General features: G+C 32.8%; 3 protein-coding genes across 6 annotated transcripts in view; 2 read left to right on the forward strand and 1 right to left on the reverse strand.

The window, feature by feature from the left end:
• LOC139501755 (DNA-directed RNA polymerase, mitochondrial-like) overlaps window positions 1–3,686 on the forward strand; it is a 39,216-nt gene extending 35,530 nt beyond the window's left edge. The window contains exon 32 of the mRNA XM_071290899.1: window positions 1,042–3,686. Within this exon, the coding sequence (XP_071147000.1) occupies window positions 1,042–1,091 (50 nt within the window). The 3' untranslated portion in view covers window positions 1,092–3,686. The remainder of the gene's footprint in view (window positions 1–1,041) is intronic.
• An 8,474-nt stretch (window positions 3,687–12,160) lies between these two features.
• Window positions 12,161–16,890, reverse strand: LOC139501034 (uncharacterized). Of its 2 annotated transcripts, none has more exons than XM_071289987.1 (2): window positions 16,716–16,890; window positions 12,161–14,479 (listed from the first exon to the last, which is right to left on the reverse strand). In XM_071289987.1, exon 2 carries the CDS (start codon window positions 14,466–14,468, stop codon window positions 13,002–13,004), a length of 1,467 nt encoding a protein of 488 aa, XP_071146088.1. In that variant the 5' UTR covers window positions 14,469–14,479; window positions 16,716–16,890; the 3' UTR covers window positions 12,161–13,001. The 2 variants fall into 2 exon arrangements, with proteins under 2 accessions (XP_071146088.1, XP_071146087.1); XM_071289986.1 differs by having other exon boundaries at window positions 16,660–16,887.
• A 7-nt stretch (window positions 16,891–16,897) lies between these two features.
• On the forward strand, window positions 16,898–24,407 carry LOC139501035 (ciliogenesis and planar polarity effector 2-like). Of its 3 annotated transcripts, none has more exons than XM_071289989.1 (6): window positions 16,898–16,949; window positions 20,492–20,609; window positions 21,153–21,299; window positions 22,013–22,137; window positions 22,772–22,908; window positions 24,081–24,407. In XM_071289989.1, exons 2-6 carry the CDS (start codon window positions 20,501–20,503, stop codon window positions 24,301–24,303), a joined length of 741 nt encoding a protein of 246 aa, XP_071146090.1. In that variant the 5' UTR covers window positions 16,898–16,949; window positions 20,492–20,500; the 3' UTR covers window positions 24,304–24,407. The 3 variants fall into 3 exon arrangements, with proteins under 3 accessions (XP_071146090.1, XP_071146091.1, XP_071146089.1); XM_071289990.1 differs by having other exon boundaries at window positions 16,921–16,940; XM_071289988.1 differs by lacking the exon at window positions 16,898–16,949 and adding an exon at window positions 17,076–17,175.
• The last annotated feature ends 1,545 nt before the right edge of the window (window positions 24,408–25,952 follow it).

The following is a 25,952-nucleotide window of genomic DNA, read 5'->3' on the forward strand; positions in this document are numbered from 1 at the left end:
TTTTTTTTTTTTTTAGTGCTAGATATTTAGTTGGTAGTTTCTCACAAGCTTAAACAACTTTTAATGTTAAATGTTACTTTAATTGTAATTTTTTTACTCAGATATGAATTGAACAATATAAAAAGAACATTATTTACATATGGCCCTTTATACTATTGTAAAATCCAAACATTGTATCACACCGCGCGAATGAGCACTTCTCTTTCAAATCTCACCACTTCTCCCTATCAGTTTCAAAAAGAGAAGTCACTTCTCCCTATAATTCTGAAGTAGTGTGAGCCCTGGTATACAAAACACAATAGAACCAAATAACATTTGTATTTTACATGTGAGATTGTGATTAGTTCACAGTTATGAGGAACCAATATTATTTACCAGTGATACTCAAATGGAGCAAATTTACATAAATTACTCCTATTTCAGAAATTTCAAGTCAACTTAGCTTGATACAACACGGGTCAACTGTGTTATGTCTGCTCATAGCTAGTAAGATGGCAACCATTTTCGATTTAAAAATGTGCAAATACAAACATACCAGTTTGCATTGAAAATGGTAGCTTTTACAGAACAATTTTGCTCTATCAAATCAAAATGGATGCCTTTTGAATAGTGTCTTCTAGGTCTTCTTTGCTCTATCAAATCAAAATGGATGCCTTTTGAATAGTGTCTTATCTGTCTTATTTGTTCTATCAAATCAAAATGGATGCCTTTTGAATAGTGTCTTATCTGTCTTCTTTGAATGAAAAAGTTCTGAATTTTCCAGTAGAATCTAAATAAATGTTTTAGGTCATGCTTTTTGCTCATCTTACCATAAGCAGAAACTATTTAAAAGATATTATTGAATATATATCAACTCCCGGAGAAATGTATATTTTGATCTTTATTGTCATTCTAATTATAATTCAATTGTGATGTCAAATATTTGTTCCCATTGTTTTATTTGAATTAGAACTTGGCCATGTTTACAAAGCAAAAAACAAGCACCATATTAGACAACATTTATTGCATTCATTTGACCTGTTTCTTAATTTTCTATTTTAGGTACATTTGATCTTAATAGTGTACAGAATTCAACATACTTCTTTAGTTAATGTGAGCTGTATGTAGAACAACAAATATCATGATTCAGATACTCCAAAGATTCTCAATCAAAGATACTCAGGAAGTCATGTGACTTTTCCCTGATCATGTGACTAAAATCAACCCAACTGTGATATACATTTGTAGTAGTGTCTGTGAAGATGCCAAGTGTAGTTTATGATATTTTTAAAATATCTACATGTGAAATAATTGTATTACCCATTTCAAAAGATCAAATACTGTCCCTTTAATTATGCTATGCAGTATTATCTAATGAAAAATATTGATGTCCCATATTATTGCAACAGTATTCGTGATGTTATACATTTTTTTGTAAGATCCTCAGTAATTGATATAACTTATATTTCATTACTTCTTTTTGTTATTGTTTAGTAGAGAGATTTGTGATGACTGATTTGAGGAGCAAAGAAGTTTTGGTGGTGTTAAGAAGTTCCTTTCTTATTTTCGAAAGAAATCTTTTTTTGGTACAAAATCACCATGCGTTGTGAAGATTTTGTACAATTGAAAATCAATTGAATTTAAAATCTTTTCTAAATGATTTCTACAATTTAATTTTCAAAGATGCTTTAAGATGAAAGTGTGTGTTAGAAAACCCCAATATATTGTCTACTGGACATTAAACGTATTGAATTAGAAAAATTTCTGTTTTCAAATGTTATGTTTAATAAAGATTTTCATGGTGCTTTCTAAATGTTTGTTTTATAGTGCTAAAATACTAATACTAATGGTTACTGTAAATTCAGAAATTATTGCGTGCATTGATTATTGCGATTTTGTCAGTTTATACTTAAATACGATTTTAATTTTTACGATTTTGAGAAAATGCGAGTTTAAATTATTGTGTTTACAACTCTTTCGCATTTTTCGCATAAATAATAAAAACCTCGCAATAACTTCTGAATTTACAGCACTTTATACATTTTTGTTTGCTGTGATACATATTTATATAAAATTCATAAGGACCTCTAATCATGTATTTAATATATTTAATTTTTCATTAATAATCTAGAAACATTGTAGAAAGTCATAATGCATTTTTGTGAAAAAGTCTGTTTTGTAAATTATGGTTGTGATCATATAAAATCGCTGAACAAAAGAATACCTGATATAATTAAGGGAAAACATCAAAAGTTCAATGTAGGATAAAAAACTTAATTCATATATTTTTTTCACTGACTCCCCTACCCTCCTCTTAACTTAATTTGGGAAATATTGATTGACCAATAAGGATATATATAAAATCGATGTTAATTAAAAAAAACTAGCAGCAATTTCGACCCCCCATCCCAAACTATTTGAATTAAGTTTTTTTATCCTTCATTGATTTCTTTTATGTTGGCCCTAAAATTCTACAGGTAAAATAAGATTGAAACTTAGAAGGATTTTATCTTTTAAATGTATATGTTATTAGTTGAGCACAAAACATTGGTAAAGACAGGTTTTAATAGTTTGTTATTCCCCTTCACCACCATGTAGGAGGGGTAAATGGTTAATAAACCAAATTGAAATGTGGTAAAACAAATCATCAAAAGATTCTTGCTAGATCATCATGATCATAGTAATAAATCAAGTATGGCTAAACAAAGTACAGAAAACAATTTTTTCTTACCTCTAGTGGCTGGCTGGTACCGGTAAAACAAGGTGAATTTATTTGATTATGTTGGAATTTGTGCATATAAGCTTTTACCATGGTGAATTGCTTAAATTGTGTCAATCAAAACTTATCTAATAGTGTATTTCTGGTACATATGTAGCAATGAATGCATATTTTGTGTGGTACAAAAATGTACAAGTTTGTATATGAAATCGTTGAACATTGAATGTCAGATTAATCTTGAATGATTGATATAAGATAAGCATATAAGATTGTATGATACTGTGTATATGTTTGAAGGAGACCTTTCCCCGACTTAAATTGCTATTTGATAGTTAAAAGGGTGGAATTGATATGCTTAAAAACAAAGTTTTGTTATTGTGTTGCTCTGTTTTTTTTATTTTGCAATTTTCTTGAGAAAAATGTATTGTGGAATAAAAAAACAAACCTGCATGAATTTTTTTCCTCAATCTACATAAACTACTAAAAGTATGCAAAAATATGTAAACACTGCAAAAATTACCATAAGCCTAAAAAAAATATGTAAATATTATAGTATCATTTAATTTTCATCCACTTTCTGAGGATATTTTTATAGAGACTGTTTTCGGTGAAACGATTTTTTAACCTCAGCCTTAAAGTATGTTAATTGTTATTATAATAACATATTCAAGTCATCATAGAAGATTTTTGTGCAAGCAGTATTTAGCAAGTTTTTGTTTTGCTAGTAAGTAGTGGCTTTAAAAAAGCATGTAGTTTTTCCTCTCAGTGACTTACACTTTTTCACTTTTCAATGTTTTTATGCAATTTTTCTTGCTATACATACATACAATTAACAGTTAATTTCAATTTTTATAACATAAAAGAGACCAGAAAAGTGTTTTTTTATTAAATTCTTATGCAAATATCATTATGCAGATAACAGCTATGCAATTTATAATAAATTATATACTGGTTACAACAATAACCTGTAATAAAAGCTGGAAAACTGGATTTGTTTTTTGTGTTGAACTGTATAACTGCATCTTCTTAAATACTATTTTTATGCCCCTATCCTAATAGAGAGGGCGATTATGTTTTACATTTGTCTGGTGTCCATTCTGAAACTTTAGTTTGCCTCAACAAAATGTTATGAAACTTATACACAATGCTTATTACCACAAAACACATCAATTTTGAATTTTGGTGTTATCACTTTTGCAGTCATATAATTATTCCCTTTACATTTTCGTTTTGTTGGTCTATTAATTTAAGTTTCCCTTACCCAAATTTTATGAAACTTGCACAATGCTTATTACTTCATAACTCAGATCAAGTACAAATTTGGGTAGTGTCACTTTTGCTGTTCTTGAGTTTGTCCCGTTATAAAGTTATATATGCAAGTGGTGGCATCATCTGTGGCCAATGGACACATTCTCCATTTTTTGCCTTCAAATTCATACAGATTATGATATTATACAAGTGACATAGCTTTAAATGGTTATCGCCAGCTGCTGCCATCGAGTCAGTGCTATAAGTCTGATATTTATGGCAATTTTTATGCCAAATCTCAAATATGGCTTAATCGTTTGTGTTCACCTTTATCTTTCAGAACTGATGACCATCAAATGAACTGTAATAAGAATTTTTTGGAGGGGTTATGACGGTATATCAATTAAACTCTGTTACAATGTATATTATATATATGGTTAACAATATTACATTTTATGCTGTAACGACTGATACCCCACGACTGATAAAAAACATAATTAGATGAAGTACAATTACCAATGGGACTTCAATTCTAGATCAAAAGACAAGGTTATGAAGTTATGAACTACTAATTATCACCATATAATCTCAACACAACGAGCAAAATCCAAACTGTTTAGTTTGAAAGCTATAATAGTCCTCAATACATGTGAAACAATGCACAAAAGAAAACTAAAAACATAATTTCAGCTTACAGCATCAAATGAAACATAACTTTGTAATGCAACATTATCAACTAACAAAATTAATTGAAAAAAAGAAAAATAGTCACAGAATGCAAGACATAGCCAGTACAATGACATGAACTGTTTGTATAAAGCTTTAATTGAAAGATTGCTTGTGTAATGAAGTTTCTGTTTGCCATATCTCCTTTTTTTCGACCTTGTTTTCATGGTTCAGTGACGGCTTTGGAAAAATGCAATTAATTTTTCTTGTAAAATACTTGTGTACCAGTATGAGCATAGGATAACTATTTGATATATGGGATCCTTGCAAGGTCTACATGTCTGTGTTAGACAGGTCTTGCCTAAGTTGACCTCATTTCATTGATCAGTGATCATAAGTTAATTTTTCATGGTCAGGTTATTTATATCCTATTCCTTTTAACTGCAATAGGTCATTTATACTCATTGTGAGGTGTAAATGTGGACTGACTTTTTTCGTCTCGCATGGACCTCATTTTCAAAGTTTATTGGCCAAGAAAGTTTTTGTGGTTAGGTCTGTTCCTATGGAATGCATGATTGTAAGGTGTTTTTCTGAGTAACCTTGTTTTCATGGTTCATTAGTCAACATTGAGAATTTGTGGTTTAATGCACTCATCAGATACTATTAGGCAAACTATGTTTTATAGCTATAAATACGTTACCATCATAAATTCTGAGTGTAACCCCAATTGCGTCATAGGTCAGATGGAAAATCCCAACTAAAAATAAACGTACTCTCACTGGTCCGGACATATACCCCTGTTTGCCCATATTCTTCCATTCAATTTCCATCTGCGACATCGGTCACACGTGCACATCAAGTTTTACAGATTCAACAGAGAAGTGTTTAGTTTTTTGAATAGCTTAATTGCTTTTCATATATATTGTGTATTTTATTGGAAATATATTCCCTTGTTTTGTTTAAATTTCTAAACAAATTATTTGTGTTTTTGACTAAAGTAAAATTTATTATGGACTTTAATTTGAATAGTCCGTATGTAAGTATTCCTGGTTCGGACTATCTCTTAGATGGGTCACTACCTTTAAGTCCCCCCCAAACTACCAGTACATTGACCGGAGTTTCGACAACGGTGTCTGGTATTGCTACCTATCCGACCCTTTCACAAGGTTCGGCCATGCATTTTGGGGGGGTACCTACGTCAACTTCGGTGACTCATACTTTATCTAGGTCTGTTAATTCAGCGGGTACTATTAGTTCTGTCCCAGGTACAGCTATGGGCTTGAACTTGCCAGGTTCTAGACCCCCATTATCCTATTGTGGGTATATGCTTCCCAACACGGGCACACAACCTTTACCCTCATGGTCTCAGCCACCTTGGCCACAGTCTTACCCTTATGGTGGGTTTATGCCAAACCAACCTGGTTTTTGGCCTTATAGGGACAATTTCTATGGTCCCCCTTCTGGGGTAGCTACTGCACCACCTTTAGCTCCTGCTCTACCCGTAGCAGTATCTTTGACTTCTGCAGTAGCTCCTTCTACCACCGTACCTGACTCTCAAGCTTCTAGTTCTTCTCATGGTACTCAGGTTTCTGATCATGCATCACCTTTGGATGGTTTACAGAAGTTACTTTTAGACTTTGGTGAGTCTTTCAAGGCTGAATTTAGTACTCTATCCAGTCGTATGACTCTACTGGAAAATAGAGTTTCTTCTCATCAACCTTCTCCAGCTAAGTCTGTAGAATGTGATGAGAGGGAGGATGACGAGCTTTCTGTTTCCCCTGGGAGTCATGAAAGGGCTTTCCTCACTGATGAGGATGTTGAAAGTTCTTCTTCTCCCAAGGTATCGAAGACGGCCCCTGGGCCTTCTTCTAAGTCAGCTCAACAACCTCCCACCAAGGAGACTGAGGATCCTCCTTCCTTGAAGGATCTTAGGGATAAGGTGTATACCTTGATGAGGGATGAAGCACATATCCCTTTTCTCTCTCCTTCCAAGCCGAAGAAACCTTCTTCAACTTTTGAAGCTTCCTGTGGTATTTCTCAGGATACTGTGACTTCTCACAATTCTTTTCCTGAATCTGGCCATATGACTTTTGCTTTACAATTTATTAATGAAGGTATCGCTAATTCTGCTAGTGAAAAGGTTGCTAATAACAATATCTCAGGATTTGGAATGTCATCCTTTTCTGATCAGGTTAAGTACAAGGATTTTGATATCTTTGATTCTTCACTGGGTAGACTTGTTCCCAGTTGTGACAAATCTATGTCATCTTTATTGGGAAAAAAGCCAGTAGATGGTCTTCGTCTCACTCAACCTGTTTGGTCAAAGACTGAGAATCTCCTTCGTAGTGCTTCTCAAGTTCTTGGCACAGCCGAACATTTTCTAGCTGCAACCGGACATTTGCTTAACAGCGAAGATTCGGTTGTTCCAGCAGAAGTACGATCCTTCTTACTTCAACTGGATAAAGCTTTAGGTTCATCTCAGTTGCTTTTAATGGGTTCTATTGCTAATTGCACCCTATCTAAAAGAGCAGAGTTTCTTGAAAACATTTCTATCGCTGAGCCTTTGAAAGATTCTTTACTGAAATCTCCACTCTCTGACAAGATGTTTGGTTTACCCTTACAGCGGGTTCAAGAGGAACTCAGCAAAAACCCTCCTCCAGTCAAAGTTAGTGTACAAGTTACTAATGGCAAGAGGTCGGTTAATGCTACATCTAGTTCTAATAGTACTTCTGCTTCAGGTGGTCCTCCTTCTTCTGCTAAGAAAAGGAAGAATAACTACGGCAAACCGCAGAACAAACCCAATAACTCAGGAAAAAGCTCAGGTAAGCCTTCTGGTGGTTTTAAGGGTTCCAAGAAACCTGGGTCTAGTACCTAGGTTCTTGCCCCCTCGTACGTTATTGACAGCTTCCCCAGGGGAAAATTTACAACAAGTTCCTCAAAAATCAATACCAGTAGGGGGGAGGTTAAGTTTTTTCCTAAATCAGTGGAAGAAAATTACCTCAGACTGTTATGTGCTGTCAATAATTCGAGGGGGATTAACACTTCAGTTCAAGAACCCACCTCCTCTATCTGCAGTTCCAATAAGTTTGTCTCATACACAAGACCCAGTCAAGTGTCAACTTCTATCAGTAGAAGTGGACACTATGTTACAAAAAGCTGCAATAGAGGAGGTGTCGATCTTAACTCTGTCTCCGGGATTTTATTCCCGTCTTTTTCTGGTTCCAAAGAAGACTGGAGGAATGAGGCCAGTCATAGACCTATCTATTCTGAACAAATTTCTTATTGTTCCCCACTTCAAAATGGAAACAAACAGATCCATCAGGGCTTCAATCCTTCCAGGAATGTGGACTACTTCTCTGGATCTTTCAGACGCGTATTTCCACATTCCCATTTCCAAAACTTACAGGAAATACCTTCGCTTCGTTTGGAACAACAAAGTTTTCCAGTTCAAGGCTCTCCCTTTTGGCCTGTCTACAGCCCCTTTGGCTTTTACCAAAATCATGCAGGCAGCTATAGCTCACCTACATTCCCTGTCTATTCAGATTCATTCCTATCTGGACGATTCCCTTCTCAAGGAATTTTGCCCAATCAAATTGAGGGTTCAGACAGACTTGGTCATCAATTGTTTTCTGTCCCTAGGCTTCCTTATCTCTTGGAAAAAGTCAGAGATAATTCCGTCTCAAGACTTTGTTTTCCTGGGAGAACATTTCCTAACCAGTGTAGGCCTAGTCCTCCCACCAGAGGAGAAATTTACAAAACTATGTCAGAAAATACATTTATTCCTGACGGTTCAATCAGTCACAGCACGTCAATTCTTGCAACTTCTGGGTCTATTGAACTCTCTGGCAGATGTAATTCCATTGGGACGACTTCACATTCGTCCGCTTCAGTTTTATCTGCACAAGTTATGGATTGCAGCTTCACAAGAATGGGAAGCATTGATTCCAATCACTCAGCCTTTATTTCCACACCTTCAATGGTGGTTAGTACGGGAAAATGTAATGAGGGGCCTATGTCTGTCCCCTCAAGTTCCCAGTCTAACATTATTCACAGATGCCTCCACCCTCGGTTGGGGAGCATATCTGGAGGGGCTTACAATCTCGGGAGTCTGGAGTCCAGATCTTTTGGAAGAGCATATCAATGTATTGGAAATGAAAGCAGTTCTGTTTGCACTGAATCATTTCCAAATGTCTCTAAAGAATCAGTCTGTCATTCTGGCCACGGACAACACAACAGTTGTAGCTTATCTCAAGAATCAGGGAGGAACTCATTCACCTTCTCTTTATCAGATAGCCAGAGACATTCTCCTTCTGTGTTTTCAACTCCAGGTTCATCTAGTGGTGAGACATATTGCGGGGCACCTCAATATTCTAGCCGACACTCTATCCAGATCCCTTGCTCCAGTAAACACGGAGTGGGAACTACTTCAAGTAGTTTTCAAAGCTGTGACTCTTCATTGGGGGTCACCTCAGATAGATCTGTTTGCGACCAGTCTCAATCACAAACTTCTAACATTTGTGTCTCCGGTTCCAGATCCAAAATCTTTTGCGGTAGACGCAATGAGCCTATCTTGGAAAGGAATGTTCGGGTACGCCTTCCCTCCTTTCAGGTTTCTCTCCCCAGTACTTCAGAAAATAGCAGGGGAAAATTGCAAGATCATAGTTATTGCTCCAGCATGGCCAAAACAGTCTTGGTTTCCAGACCTTCTGCGCCTATCATGTGCTTGTCCTCTAGTTCTACCTCTGAGACCAGACCTTCTGTCTCAAATCAAGGGCAAGGTTCTTTATCAAAATCCAGAAAAACTTCATCTACACGCCTGGCTTCTCTCAGGGTTAACCTCAGAAAGAGAGGTTTTTCTGAAGGAGCAACCAAGCATCTCACAAAGTCTGTCAGAGACTCCACTAGCATTGTCTATGATGCAAAATGGTCAATCTTCTCAGATTGGTGTAGTGAGCGGGAAATTGATCCTTTCCAAGTCACTGTACAACAATTAGCAGACTTTCTAGTTTTTCTTTTTGAATCCAAAGGATTATGTCCCTCTACTATTAAGGGATATAGATCAGCTATCTCAAGAACTATTCATATTTCTGGTGGCCCAGATTTTGGAATCAATGAGCATATTTCTCTTTTGGTTCGTAGTTTTAGTCTTGAAAGACCAAGACAAAAAACTTTAGTTCCTAAGTGGGACCTTGGACTAGTTTTATCCTTTTTAAAACTTCCTCCTTTTGAACCAGCAGAAACAATAGATTTAAGGTTTCTTTCCTATAAATGCTGTTTTCTTTTAGCTTTGGCTTCTGGACGGAGAAGGAGTGAAATCCATGCCTTCTCTATTTCTGATGCTTGCCTTCGATTTAACAGGGATAAATCTTCTGTTACTCTTTTAACGGATCCTGCTTTTTTGGCAAAGAATCAGATTCCAGATAAGGGTGCAGAACCAGTTGTGATTCCTGCACTCCCTAGCGATTCTATTTCTGTACTTTTATGTCCAGTAAGAATCCTATCTATTTATCTGGAAAGAACGTGTAGTTTACGTTCTGTTTCTAACTCGAGACTCTTTATTCCTATTAAAAAAGGAATCTCAGATCTTTCTGTTAAAACTATTTCTACTTGGATATGCAAATGCATATCTTTAGCTTATGGTTCTTCTAAGGCAGAACTTTTAAATAGTTTTAATGTTAAAGCTCATGATGTTAGGGGTATCTCTACATCCTGGGCTCTGTTTAACAGTGCATCTTTAGAAGAGGTACTGTCTGCAGGTTTCTGGAGAAATGAGAACTCTTTTATATCTCACTACCTCCAATCTATGGCTACTTTTGCCGAAAGTTTATACTCTCTTGGACCTATAGTTTCAGCACAAAGATTGATCTTTCCTCCTGTTTCTTCTGTTACAGGGGATTCAGCTTTACGTTAGATTCTGTTACTCAGAATTTATGATGGTAACGTATTTATAGCTATAAAATATTCAAATTTTAAAGTAAATTTGGATTTTATTAGATAAATACTTACCATCATAAATTATAGGTCCCACCCACCTCCCCTTCATCCCCTTTCCTTATGTTTCTGTCTTGAGGAAATTGAATGGAAGAATATGGGCAAACAGGGGTATATGTCCGGACCAGTGAGAGTACGTTTATTTTTAGTTGGGATTTTCCATCTGACCTATGACGCAATTGGGGTTACACTCAGAATTTATGATGGTAAGTATTTATCTAATAAAATCCAAATTTACTTTAAAATTTGAATATTTGGTGTATGGTATGATTGGAAAGTGTAAAATATCTATCTGACCTTGACCTCATTTACATGGATCATTGATAATGTTAAGTTATTTGGGAAACTTGTAGTAAAGCCATCATATTACAGTCTTTCAACATAATATTAGTCCTGATAAGTTAAGCAGGAGAGACACTTGAGTGTGTGCACTTATTTTTATGCCCCACTTAGGGGCATTATGTTTATCAGTCTGTTTATCCGTTTGTCCCTCTGTCCCACTTCAGGTTAAAGTTTTGATGTACCGGTATGTAGTTTTTGATGAATTTGAAGTTGAAGTCAAATCAACTTGAAACTTAGTACACATTATCCCATTATAATCTTTCTAATTTTAATGCTAAATTAGAATTTTAACCACAATTTCACAGGCCACTCAACACAGAAAATGAAAGTGTGAGTGGGGCATCCGTGTACTATGGACACATTCTTGTTATTCCTTGGTATCTTCAAACTTTATGCTGCTGTACAGTACTATAGAGAACCATAACCAGTTTTGCAGTAAAAGATGTGATTTATATATACATGAAATAACATTCTGAAAGTGTTAGTTACAATTACATATTTTCTATTTGAAAAACCTCAGCAAAGGTTGTAACTCCCTTAGGCAAAATTGACCTACACAGGTCTTGGCAATCTACTTTACATGTTGGGCCTTAATGTCTTTTGTATATACGGTAAACCATTTGCATATTAATCTTCTGTAAACATTGAGATGTGAGAATTATTAGTAATTTAACCCTTTCCTCCATGGAATTTTTTTTTTACATACTTGATTCGCATAGGATTTTTTCAATAAAAAATAATCATCAGGTTTAAAGTATTAATGCATTGCGAAAAACAAATATTTCATCAATGAAATTCCAGTCAGGTATTCTCATGAGTATCCTTTTTATATTAGATACCATTTTTTAAGTCTGATAAAGTCTTTACATAGGCAATACGTTTCAACTGAGGCACTACATAAGCGTTGAAAGGTGTCATTATGGAGTAAAGGGGGTGGCGTTACAAGACGTCATTATGGAGGAAAGGGTTAAGGGATTAACTTAATGATAAAAGGTATGAATGTAACACATTCCTTTAGTCTATGTCATTTCCAATCTTTGAAACAATGCCTACTATCATGTCTATTTCTGTGAACTAAATGTAAGTAGAAAAGAGAATGGAAGAAGGAATGTCTGGAAGCGAAAAGAGATTGAAAAAACTGGTTGTTTTTGAGAGTGTATAAATAATCTTTATTAAGGATGCAGGAACAAAATAAATGATCTGAATAATAAAGTCAAGTTTTGAACCTGTATTTATTAAGAAAATATAGAGGTAGACTTGTTAATTTGTATAACAAACAATAAATAATGTAAAATATGAACAACAAAAAAACACTGCTATCAAACATATACACTAAACTTTAAAACCCAAAAAAGAGAAATATCAAAATACATGTAGTTTCTTTGCTGACAAACCAATCTATTTAATCTTTGGTTTGCTCAAATCAGAAAATATCATAATAAGTAAGGACCCTTAGATTATGGTTTCTGGATCTGGTAGCGTCCTACTTGCTGGTTTATAATTACAAAACAGTTCCCTCCCTATACAACCCAAATTTGTTTTACTATCCTGGTCAGAAATAAAGATGGCATTACATGTATGTACAGAAAAATCTTTTAAAGTTTAACTTAGAACAATTTCTTTAAACAGAATCCATACACCTTGAAACTATCATACACTATGATACAGAAATGTCAAATGATTATTGTATTAATTTATTAATAAACATTTACAAAAAAAACAAAAACTTTAAGAATTTTAAAAAATATTGAAATACAGAAAAAAACTTATTAATTATTGTTGCTGTAACCAATTTGAGTACCAATTATTTATTAGGTTTTGATTGAAGAAGGCAATGCAATATATTATTATAGGAAGTGTATTTACACAACACAAACATACATTTGTACATGTTCAGCTTCACTTGTGTAGTACAACTAGTACTAGATGACATGTATAAATATATGCTAATTTTTGTATACATGTATAGCACACTTGTGTAAATGTTCATACAACTGTCTGTACTATACATTTTAAACTATAATATAGACTATTACAATATCTTCTCATTAAGAAGCTATGACTTTCTAATGAAACAAAACCTCAATAAGAGGGAAAAAAGTGCAAAAAGGGCCATCAATGGAGCTAGGATACAACTCAATAGTGTCATTTTGTTACACCCAAAGTTCCTTGGTTTGCCGTGTATGGTTAATAGATACTGATCAAACTGTTTGGCAGCTAATGGATCATGATGAAATGGATATGGTGCTCCTAAACGATGAGCAGCAGCAAGACCAGAGATCATTGCAATCTCGTGAGTATTAATCAGCGTGTAAGCACCACAAAACCATGTATGTTTCTTCCCTTGGAGATATCTCATCAAGGGGACAGTGAATGCAAAATGAGTCCAGGAATGAGAGAACTGTCTCCACCACGTCTCAAGTAAGACTTTATCCTTCTTCACTTCATCTACAGTCCAGTATTTCTCTCTCAAATTATCGTCTAAGTATATTGTCTGGTATATATTTCTGTTGGAATTTTTCAGCTGTGGTTGGTAGTTGGATAGATTGAAAGACATTTCTATTTTGGCTGGGTCTGTCGGATCAGTTCTGACAAAGTATTGATCTTTGTTTTTGTTTACCTCATAATGTTTGTTCATGTAATTATCATCTTCATGCGTTAGAATTAAATCATTATAATATTTCACATTGCCAAGCGCTTTTCTTTCAAAGAAGGTTGGGTTTTCCAACAATTTGAGAACTGTTTCTGCATCACATGCAAACAGGATTTCATCGAATGTAGCAGTTTTCCCATCTTGGTCAATCACAGTGACATGGGTCCCATATCTCTTAACAGAAGTTATTGGTCGATTCAAACAGATTTTCACACCACTTTTTCTTAAGATGGTTTCATACATTTGTTCTAGCTTTGGAAAGGCAAACATTTCTGGGGATTGACTTAACAGAAGTTCTGAGTCATAATCAAATAATCGTAGGTCTTCATCTAAAAATACTCTAGCCATGATTGCCGCCGACACATATGGAGTACGATTTCCTGTTCCAAAGAAAAGAGCAGTGAGTGGAAATACCATTTCATTTGCGAAATCTTCAGAAAATCCATTCCATTTTAATACTTTGTACATTGGAACAAAAATATAAAAGAATTCAAATCTGTTGATCTTCTTCAAGACATCTTCGAAACGTTTGATTTCATTTTTCAGCTTTTCCGTCAGGGGTGACTTTGCATAGTTTGTCCAATGAGTCTTCCCTTTACCAAAAGATATCATCATATGTACTGGTGATGTCTTAAATCCAAACTCCTTCATCATTATCAAAGTATTTCTGTATGATGGTGTACCTCCTTGAACCCCATAATTAACAAAGGCATCTCCTTTAATATCGCTAGAACAGGCAACGCCTCCAGGTACTGATAGTTTTTCCCAGACTTCTACTTGGAATTTCTCTGGATGTTTTGATAAACTGTAAGCAGCTGCAGTTCCCGCAGCCCCAGCTCCAACAATAAGAACCCTCTTTTTACTCGTCATCTTTTCAGCACCTACAACATAAAAGATAGTTTATAAAGACTTGCAAAACAAGCATGAGTCTATGACAAATGCCCAATATACTAAAATGTGGATATCAATATAAAAGTCAAGGCTAAGTGTCAGTACATGACCTAATTTTGACAATTTATTATCAATTAGCATGTTTAATTTGTTCATATGATGTGTTGTCATGGTCATTGTAAATAATCTCAAAAATACATAATATATATGACTTCATGCATGTATCCAGACAGTGCCAACAATTTAAGTCCTTTCATTTGATCTATAAAGTATGTGTGTAACTGTTTATTTCACAGTAATTTTTTTCCAGACATGGCATTTCACAGGCATTTGTATTTCTTCATGACAAATAACAGTAAAATATCTTGCCAAATGAAGTTAACGTTAATTTTTGGTAGATGATAATAAAATGTACACTTTCTTTTAGACAAGAAAAAATTGACTGATTTTGTAGAATCGTGTTATTTTTTCCCCACAAATAGCAGTAACGATAATTATTTGACATGTTTGAGACCTCTGACAAATCCAATATTAATCAATTTGATGCTAGCGGTAGCCGAAAAAATGATCGTTCGATGCCCTTGAAGTCAATGCCTGACAGTAAAGCCTTTGTTGGGCGGTAAATACCACCCCCGGTATTTACCAGTGGTATTTACCGGTATTTACCGCCCTGGACAATACTCCCCAAGTGGTCAATACTGGCAAATACTGGTCAATTGAAATTTTCATGGTTGTTTCTACTATTAAATGAAGTAAAATCTTGATAAAAAGTCAAATATAATGTGTCAGCTTATAAAGGTAATGAATTTGATATGTTTTATTCATTTATAACACTTATTCTTACTACTGATTTAAAATTAAGTTTTTAAGAATTATGATATTGCATACTTATATAATTAAGATATATATATATACAAATTTATATTTTATTTCAACATGTTTAAATCAATATATTTTTATTCAAAATGTATGATTTTACAGGTAATTAAAATTAAAGGTAAATAAAACTACAGGTAAATGAAGTTACATGGGTCTTTTTACCTATAGCTATCACCTGGCATTGCTAGGTGTGAAAATTTAATTACTAAAACAACAGCCTCCAATAAAAGTTGACAGTACATGGGTTGAAAGTAATAAAATTGATATATGAAGACTCCCTTAAACAATAAATTATTTCCTGTTTATAGCTATCTAACTGTGAGATAAAAAAAAAAAACCTTCTTCATGCTGGAAATGAAAATTTGAAGCATGAACAAAAAGTTTTTATCTTTTACTATAATATTATGTACACATTAATCAATGTAGATACCTGTTTGAATTAACAATAGAATTAGAAATGAAAGCATTAAAAATGGTTTGAACACTTTCTATATAAATTAATTATTAATTGTAATTATAATTGACCAAGTAGATAGTGGTTTTTATAGTAATGTCCACTCAAAATTTCAATCGACCAGTATTTGCCGGTATTTCCCAGTATTTGCCAGTATTTCCCGGTAAATACCGGTATTTACCACTGGCATGGTCAATACTAGTATTGACCGCTTTTTTGCCAACCTTGTGTAAAGGGCATTCCTACCCCTAGTCCAAATAATTATGAGATCGTCCCGAAAGCGTATGATGCATGTTTACTATCAACGTGAATCTCGACTATAGAGCGATAGTCGAGATTCACGTTGATAGTAAACATACATATATATATTTAAAGTATAAATATGGTATATTAGTATATATATATGGTACAAATAAGTGATATATATCGAAAAATCTGAGATTTATGATAATAAGGGGGAGGGACTATATCGGGCTCATACAGGATCCTGTCCTCAAGCACCTGTGGCAAAGTTCCCCCAAATTTGCTCTCTAAGTCCAGAGGTAAACCAGATGCTCCGCAGGGCGCAGCTTTATAAGACTTTTACTAAAGTTAGAGTGCGAAAACTAAAAGTATTCGGACGACGACGACAAAGACGATGACGCCAACGTGATAGCAATATACGACGAAAAATTAAAATTTTTGTGGTCGTATAAAAATGGTTTAGCGTTATGACGTCATCGGAAGGCGTCCCAGAAAAAAAAAGCCTTGCCAGAGTCAAAATTATTTGGACTATCCTACCATTTTTTTTATATTAACTGGTGCTGTAAAACAAATTCAGTAATGAAGTATGCCTACCTTCCATATCAACTTTTACACAGTCAACTGACATTTTACTATGATTCGTTCCTTACCTCTCTTTTGACATTTGTTAAATGTTTAAACTTTTTATTTTTCCTTCTACAAATAAGGCCTCATGCCAACATTTAGGTGTCAATGAACGTTTAATCGTGTAATAAACGTTATTTTAATTATGCAACATTTACTGTTTACATAATAGACCGGTTAACCTTCACCCTTGGGGTCAATGAGAACTAATCAATAACAGGAACATTTTCCAATTACACATTCTAGAAAACGTAATTTTTGTACGTTTATTTAAAACATGTTAATGTTTCCATATTTTTCTGGTTTGATTTTTCCTTCTTATAAAACATGAATATAAAATATAATTGCGTTAATTAGAGAGTCAAGAAAAAATTTATGCACTCTGGGTTTTAGCATTTTCAAAATGTCAGCGTCCATGGTTTCAGGAAAGTTTTAAAACAATTTAGATAATTGAAACAAAATAATGCAATTTAATCGTATACCCAAGTAAGCTGTAGTTAGCATAAATTTCCAAAGATCAAACCAGTTTATTTTTCAGTATATTTTTAAATAATTTGAGGCAGGTAATATGAGGCAGGCATTACGGGTACAAGTCAAATCGGCACCCGATCAAAATTATTCGGGACCCACAGAAAAAGAATCAGCACCTGGTTAAATCGGCATCTATTCAAATCGGCACCTATTTAAAGTCAATTCGGCATCCAATTATATTTGATATGAATATATTAAAACTATTCAAAAAATGTATAAATGATCTTTCTATTTCTAATTATTTTTAGGGTTTTCTCAACATTCTATGACTTAGACTGTTGTTTTGATTAGTTTTCTTTTCGATTGGTTAATTTTAAGAAGTCACTAGTACCTATACAAATCTTTGTTGATTAAAAAGTCAACCAAACCAATTTCTTGCTAGCATTATTAAAAGATGGAGCTGTATCTCTGATATATCGTCTTGGTACCTGTTTTGACGCGGACCAGAAATGACGCACCAATTTAGTTTTGGGTTTTATATTTCTAAACAAAAGATGTGACGTCATCGATAATTACTATTCATAACATGATGGTGAAGGTCATATGACTACAACATAGATGCCTCAAACTCTGTCCAGAAATGTTATTATTGCTTGAATTAGTAAAGATAATGCAATTTCTGCCATTTTATTAAGGTCAAAAACAGTCTACCCTTCCCAGAATGATTATCAGTCCTAAATCCACTTTGGCCGGCAAAAGTATGTATGCACATGCTGCCCCAGTTTGTGTTTTTCAAATCATATGACTGTCATGTGACATGGTTTTACATTTAAGCGGGAATCACTGTAGAACAAATGATCGTCGCTTATATAATTTTCTATTGTTTATCGATTTTTTTCATTCATTGTACGAAGTATACATTGATAAATGTTTTAATGTCAATGTTGTTTTATGAATGCAATTACTTCTTATTTTCAAGTATATGGAATATATATGTCACTTTGATAAATTTTGAACAATTTTATATAAAATTTGAAATAAAATATAGGTTACAATTAAATTAATGAAAAAAATTGTGTTGCTATCAACATGATCATAAAAGTGACTGTAAATGTCAAAATTTGTTATTAAAATTAAATTTGTTGAATAGTGTTAACTTTAAATTATCCGGATTGAAGCAATTTTTCGAACATCAGGTACACTGCAAGTGGTTTTTACTGGTTTGTTTATAGTGCGTCATTACTGGTACCCATCATAAGTTGACAGTCCGTTTGTAATGTTAGCAAACATGATTTTTATTGCTTTTACTGTTTCAAAAATCAACTGTTTAATGATTGAAATACATTAACAAGTGATCAATCTTTCATTCTATTCCGTGTTTCTTTTTCTTTTAAATGGTAGATTAAATGCAGAGACAAACACAACGTTAGGTGCGTCATTACTGGTTCCTCGGGGATACAAGTAGTTATAGATGTGTTTTTTCTTCACTGAAAAACTAAATAAAAAACAATGAAGACATTACGCAAGATGTTGTTTAATCATGAGAAAGTTAGAAGCAGTAAGAGGGAAAACTTTGAGTCCTTTTCATTAGTATCACTAATTATCGAAAAATTATACGCAATTCTAAGGTCGTTTTGCAGATAAGTTTTAGCAGCATTAAACCAACAATCATGCAGAATGCTCAACTGGTTGAAACATTTTTCTATATAAATAAACTTTATAGTATACTTAATAGAAAAATAAAATAAAAAATTGGGGGCACCGTTCATTTAAGCTCACAATCTGCATACATTTTCGTAAAGGTACTTTTTTTTCTGTTGAACTAATAAGAGAAATATATCTGAATAAAAAAAGAACTAAATTACAGAAATCACTGAAATGTTACAATAGTTTCGTTTAAGTACAGCCTAATCCAAGAAATTAATCAAAAAAATATAGGTCACAGATGAGTTAAAAAAGATATTTCAATTTTAATACTAAAAGATGGCATTTTTGCACCAAAGGAAGATAATTTGGAGCTTTTTCAATGATATATGCATTTTAAAAGTCATCTGGGGCCAAAACGAATTGATTTTTATGGTTGATGTTTGAACCATATGATAAAGTAAAAACAAATAAAGTAATAAATAAAATTTGTATGGAAAAAAAAAATGTTTAAAATTTTGCTGAGATTTTTGTATCCTCGAGCCTCCTTAAGGATGTACTCTGTAAAATTGATGCTTTAAGCTAGAAGATTATTAGTTAAGGGCATACGATACAGTTTTGATCCCATATTTAAAGTTTGATGAAAATTTCCATATAGGCTATTTTTTGCCTGATTGAATCAAATATGTAATAAAAAATATACCTTCATGTGCTACTTTTTGAGTTAAATGATGTTGAAATTTTATATATTTGCTCAAAACTCAGATTTGTGGCCGTATTTTTCCTTAAAGACATAACTTTTTTGTTTTAAAAGATAAACACAATTTGTTGTTTGTTAAATAGTTTGTAATTTCTGCATTTTATAAATATCATGAAAATTTATGCATTTTTTATTCAGAAATAATTATAATTTATCAAATGGTCAAGAATTGAGAAAAAAATGTAATTTTTTGCTGTATAATTATCAAAATTTTAAAAATTGCACTATTTACAGTTTTATAAAATTTGGTCCACATACATAATTTCCCTGCAAAGTGAAACAAAAAAAATGTCATTTTAAAAAATAGGGGTCCATGCACTCGTTTTCAAATTAAATCAGTTTGAATGATAAAAGTCAGTTGAAAATTGCATGTTTTCCCGATATTTCACAGTTTGACGTCGCGAAAATAACATTTTACTTTAGCAACGTCATTACCCTCCCTATAACTGTATCATATGCCCTTAAGGATCAAAATAAGCTAAAAATATTGATAGGTCATGGAGCTCCTTGTAGAGACATTTGATGTATAAAATATGGTGGGAAAAGGCTGTCTCGGACTTTTACCTTATCTTTGGGTCTCAAATCAAAGGAAAGAAAATCAAGAATCTGCTTAAATTTTGTTGAATGAGCTATTAAGTCTTATATGAAAAGATAAATGGGTGTTATTGGGCAAGACAACCTTGTATCATATGGAAAATTACCAAAAAGTCTGAACATTTAACACAAAATTCCAAAACCTCACCTTGACCTACATTTTGTAAGTACATGTACATCCTGTCTATGTGAATATTCATTTTTTATGTATTTAAAAAACAAGCTTACATGCTTACAGTTGAAACTTTGCATATTTATATCGAGTATATATTTAAAAAAAACAAGAAATGATCTCATCATCTTCAAATTTTATTGTATTATATATGTTCACAGGAATAGATAATGCTGTCTCCAGGAACATATCTAAATCATGAATGGTATAGGTCACAGGAAGGAAGGGAGATAATCACATCATTACTTCAGAAGAACCTGGTCACTAGGAAAACTTTTGGTAACTTCTCATTAAAAAAAAGCAACAAGTAGAATTTAATTTTAATTTTTTTTACCAATGAGAAAAACCAAAAGCCATATGTTGTATCTAGAATACCCTTGTTTCTTAAGTCTGCAATGAGACTGCATTGAACTCCCAATTCTCTTATTCATTTTGGTGAAAGTCCAGATATTCAAAGAAAATTTGATAGCATATTATAAACTGTTTGAAGAGTAGTTTTATTTATAATCCTTTGACAGAAATAAAACTAAACATAATCATGATAATAGATTTATTTGTCCCTTTGGTAGATGCCTGTCATTATTAGAAGGCACACACATATTAAATGTACAATTATATTTTGAATATCTTTTTTCTCTGTAACAAGAACATGTAAATGTGATATGCATGTAAACTCTTTTTCACTGATGCCATAAGTTTTTGTAGGTTTTGTAATATTTGCATGTTTTATTCCAATTGATGGGAAACTAATTTTCTCCCTTTTTACATGGTATTTGTTGATTAAAATATATTATAATAAAAATCATCATTACTCATTTACAGGTCTATTAGAAAAACCCAATGTTCCTGCTCAGGTCGAGGAAGTGACATACAAAATATTTCTGGTTGGGAAGAGTGGTGTAGGAAAAACAAGCACTATTGCAAAATTATCAGGAAACCAGATTCCTACCAGTCATAGTGAGACTGCAGGTATAATGTTGTCATAACAATAACAGTTGAAATGAGATTTAGGATTTTGGTATCCAAAAAGTACATTTTAACCCCTCCACATTCTGTATGTGCCTGTCTCAAGTGAGGAGCTTGTAATCAAGTGGGTGTTTTTTGTTGCTGTGTAAAATATATATGTATATTTGTTCATTATTTTGTACATGAAATAGGTCGTTAGTTTTCTAGTTTGCATTGTTTTACATTTTTCATTTCATGCATTAAAGCTGTCTCTGCAGTATGGGGTTTGCTCATAGTTTAAAATAGTAGTCCTTCTCAGTTAACCTTAGACTACTCCACAGAATACAACTTTGCTCAAACTCTATTTCAGGAAGTGAAAACTATATAATAGAGTTATTGCATGAATATTAAGTAGATTTTTATATTACAGGAGCTTGTGGGTTCATAGATTAACCGTTTTATTGTAAAGGAAAACTTAAAAATCTGTGTAAAATATATTTTTGCCACTCTTGACTTATTAATTTGATGCTTTATTCGCAGTATAAGTGCAATACACCTTTTATGGTACATTGTATATTATTGCACACTAAGGTTTTGTTACTTTCTGTTTGAAGTACAACAAGTATATCATAGCCAGACAATGGTTTTCATTTTTAATCCCATTTGCATTTATCAAACTATTTTTGTCTGAACTTTGATGTTTAAAAATTAAACCAAAGAATACATTGTCATTAAAGGAATACAGACAACCAGCATTTATTGGCCAGGAAAAATACAGCAATTCAACAAAGTGATAATGTTCAAATTACAATTATGGGATGCTGGTGAAGGGGCATTGAAAAAGTTTGACCATATTCAGCCGGTAAGGAGTTAATATATGTGTTGACATGAGTTATCATTGATATGGTTATAGATTACCTTAGCTGTATTTGGCAAAACTTTTAGGAATTTTTGGTCTTATGCTCTTCAACTTCGTACTTTATTTGGCCCACTTAACTTTTTTTTATTCAATCGTCACTGATGAGTCTTTAGTATAGGAAACAAACACTCGCACAAATACAAAATTTCAATCCTGATATCTATGATGAGTTTATTATCTTATCAGATAATTAATTTTTAATGCGTTCTGTTAATTTCTTGATTGTCTAACATTTTACTTTTGTTAAAAATTCACAAATTGAGAAAAATTATAAGATTTAACAAAAGTTGAGATATATATTATATATAATATGCAACCAAATTGATTTTACATCTCAAATATTAAGTTGAGGGTTATTTTTTTGTGAAAACATCTGATTTTGTTATTAGTTTTTTGAAAAACTTTTTCTTTTTTTATGTTATTTCTGATTTAGATTCTTTTGTAATTTTGAGAAAAATTAACATATCATCTTTGATTATGTAAAGAAAAATAATTTCTGCTTTTCTTTTGCTGATACCTAAAAAGAAATGAAAATAATGGTTAAAACTAAATATATTTTTCTTTTTTTCTGTTGCAGGCATGTTTAGATAAGTGTGACTGTACTATGTATCTATTTTCATTTGTCGACAAGAGTAGTTTTGATGACATTCCACAAAACTTTGGAAGATTTAGTGGACCCAAAGACACATCTTGTAAAATTATCATGGGAACAAAGTATCCTTTGTTTAATATACACAAACCGAAAGAATTTTATTTTAGGACAGCATGATAGTTGTTGAAGACTTGATATTAAAAAAAGGGATAAATTGCACTTTTGATTTGTAAAAGAAGTAGGTTCAGTAAGACCCCTTTTTGGCCCCAAAATATAGCAGTTTTACAAAATTGTTAAAATGTAAACTTTTAGTTATTTATTGGAAAGACTAATGCTTCTTCTTCATAAATATGGGCTATTTTTGACAATACAGTGCACAACATCATTAAGTCATGCTAAATTACGGAAATCTTCACAATTTACGCATTTTAGTTAAACTTTAGACGGTTTCTGTCTTAAATGAAAGTGGCCGCATTTGTGTTCATTCTTAATATTGAAATGTAAGTTGTATTTGATGATAATACATAACATATATAAAGGTTGAGGATGAACACGGATGTGGCCACTTTCATTTTTGACAAAAACCATCTGAAAAGTGACATTTTGGGGCATATTTGATAGATTTTTCATATTTAAGTTAGACTCGTAGCGTTTTTAATGAGTGAATCAGTTAAAATCTTTCACATAAACTAATTGAATCAACTGAAATAGACACTTAAGTGTTTAAAAAGTGTCTAAAATCTTTCGTCTGATTAACTTGAAATTTGAGGCCAAAATCGACCCTTACCGGACCTATTCCTTTGTAGTCATTTGGACTGATTAAAAAAACATTAAAATATTAGGGCCAATTTTAATCTTTCATTAACTTTCTCCTTTGGTAGCAAGCTTTATTACAGCATGCTAAATTTGTCTACATGTTCATCACTGGTCAACTTTCTGTTTGTTGAATTTTTATATCTTATCACACATTATGGCCATGTATATTACTTTATCACATTTTTCTCCTGAACTGCAAATCAGAGCTTCCTAAAATTTGATATCAAGCTTCATGCATTGTTTGATGTGTTAATAAATTCATGGCTCATCAACTTCCTGGTTTCCTTATTCATATGAAAAATTTCAAGAATTCTTTTTTCTGTCTAAACAAATTGCTTGTATCTAAAAACAAATACCCTTTTTTATGTTTGAGATTTTTCGTAATTTTCACTTATTATAAATTACCTTTATAATATGTCACCTATAAAGAGGTGTATATTATGAATATATAACAAAACATACCCTTAACTAATAAAAGATTTGATCAGCATGCACATACAGAAATAACACAAAGAGACATTAGAGATTTTGAACAAAATTGGAAAATACCGATCTTAAAAATCAGAAACATTCCAGATAATGACGGAAAAACAGACTTTAATGATGTAGCACAAATATTAAATATTATCTGTGAACATTTATGGTATAGAGATGTACTGTTATCAAATAAGACAGAAGAAGGGAAGATATCATATTGTTAACTAGATACAGGGATGATATCATTAATTGTACTAGAAGCATGGACAATATCATATTATGACTACAATAGGAAGATATCATATTGTTAACTAGATACAGGGATGATATCATTAAGTGTACAAGAAACACGGACAATATCATATTATGACTACAATAGGAAGATATCATATTGTTAGATAGACACAGGGATGATATTATATTTGTTTGGTACATGAATAGAAGCAGGGGTGATATCATTGTTTAATTGACCAATGTTGACACAGAGACAATGTCATATTGTTGAATATTGATAAGAATGATATTATATTGTAGATAGACAAAGGGATGTTATCGTATTGTTAAATAGATGCAGTGATGATTTCAAATGTTTAAATAGACATAAGAATGATATCGTATTGTTGTCTAGATAAAATGCACGTATTATACTGTTATCAAGACAAAAGGCAAATATAATATTGTTAATGACAAAGGAAAGAAATGTTGCATGATAGTTAGATGCTGGGGTGATATCATTTTGATTGTAACTAGTGGTTTACACAATAGTAATGGCAGCAAACATGTTATAGGTGAAGAAAGTTAATATTATAGGAAACATCTGTCATATGAAGAGAGAGAACATCCAAAAGGACAAAAGTAAATTTAATCAGTGATTTGATCCTTGTAGAAAGGAATCGCTGTGTTTGGCATTTAAAAAAAACCAGAATCCCCATTTTCATAATTATTTGATATTGTAAAACATAAAATAAATATTATAGATATGAGAAGTTTCTATCAGTATCAGGTCAGAGATGTCAAGCCAGCCAATTAAAGAATCATGTTTATTTTGCCTGAGTGCACAATTACATTTTTATTGCCTTGTAAAGATAAATTCTTTTCCAATAAACATATTATATATTCATTTTGTTTGCTTTATTTAGATGTAATTTGTTTATTGATTCCAATCACCAATGAAATTTTCCTCCAGAGGCCCAGGCCCCCCTTTTTTGGGAAAAAATTTGGTTGCTTATATAGGGAATCACTGAAGCGTGACTGGAGTGGGTCCCCTCTTAGATCAGTCAGTGGGCCCCCACTTTTGAAAATTTCTGGATCCGCCAATGTCCTCTGCCTTGGCTGGAATTTAAAATTTATACACTTTTTGAATACTTGATGTAGAATCTCCTGTCAGTTTGGTTGAGCTTTAAAATTGACCGTAAGGTGAATCTTTATGGTATTTTAAAGTAAATAATATAATATTTGGTACGGCATGCTTGATTTCAGTATATAGTATCTGGTTTGCTAAATTGTGATGGTCTGGCACACTAGATCATGATGACCATGTCTGCTGGTAAACTTAGTAAACATGGTAAAGAACTATAGTTTATGATGGAGTGGTGAGGACTTATTGGGGCCAAATTTTTACTGCTTATCATATTTAAAAAAAAAAGAGTCCAAGACCCTCTTTTGTTCGATAATTAGATACAAGAAGATTTGGTATGAGTGTCAATGAGACAACCCTCTCATCCAAGTCACAATTTATAAAAGTAAACCATTATACATCAAAATATGGTCTCCAACACGGTGCCTTGGCTCACACCAAATAGCAAGCTATAAAGGACCCATCAAAATAACATGTGTAAAACCATTCAAACGGGAAAACGAACAGTCCAATCTA

Source organism: Mytilus edulis, chromosome 13, assembly GCF_963676685.1.
Source record: "Mytilus edulis chromosome 13, xbMytEdul2.2, whole genome shotgun sequence".
NCBI classification, from domain to species: Eukaryota; Metazoa; Mollusca; class Bivalvia; order Mytilida; family Mytilidae; genus Mytilus; species Mytilus edulis.

What these genes read in the sequence shown, in the direction of transcription:
- LOC139501034 (XM_071289986.1), bottom strand. Translation starts at nt 16,693, where the DNA reads ATGTCAGTTGACTGTGTAAAAGTTGATATGGAAG. An exon ending in TGTAAAAGTTGATATGGAAG is followed by an intron (nt 14,480 to 16,659) that starts GTAGGCATACTT and finishes TTTATGTTGTAG; the next exon opens with GTGCTGAAAAGATGACGAGT.
- LOC139501035 (XM_071289989.1), top strand. Translation starts at nt 20,501, where the DNA reads ATGCTGTCTCCAGGAACATATCTAAATCATGAATGGTATAGGTCACAG. An exon ending in GGTCACTAGGAAAACTTTTG is followed by an intron (nt 20,610 to 21,152) that starts GTAACTTCTCAT and finishes ACTCATTTACAG; the next exon opens with GTCTATTAGAAAAACCCAAT. An exon ending in AAAATTATCATGGGAACAAA is followed by an intron (nt 22,909 to 24,080) that starts GTATCCTTTGTT and finishes AACTAATAAAAG; the next exon opens with ATTTGATCAGCATGCACATA.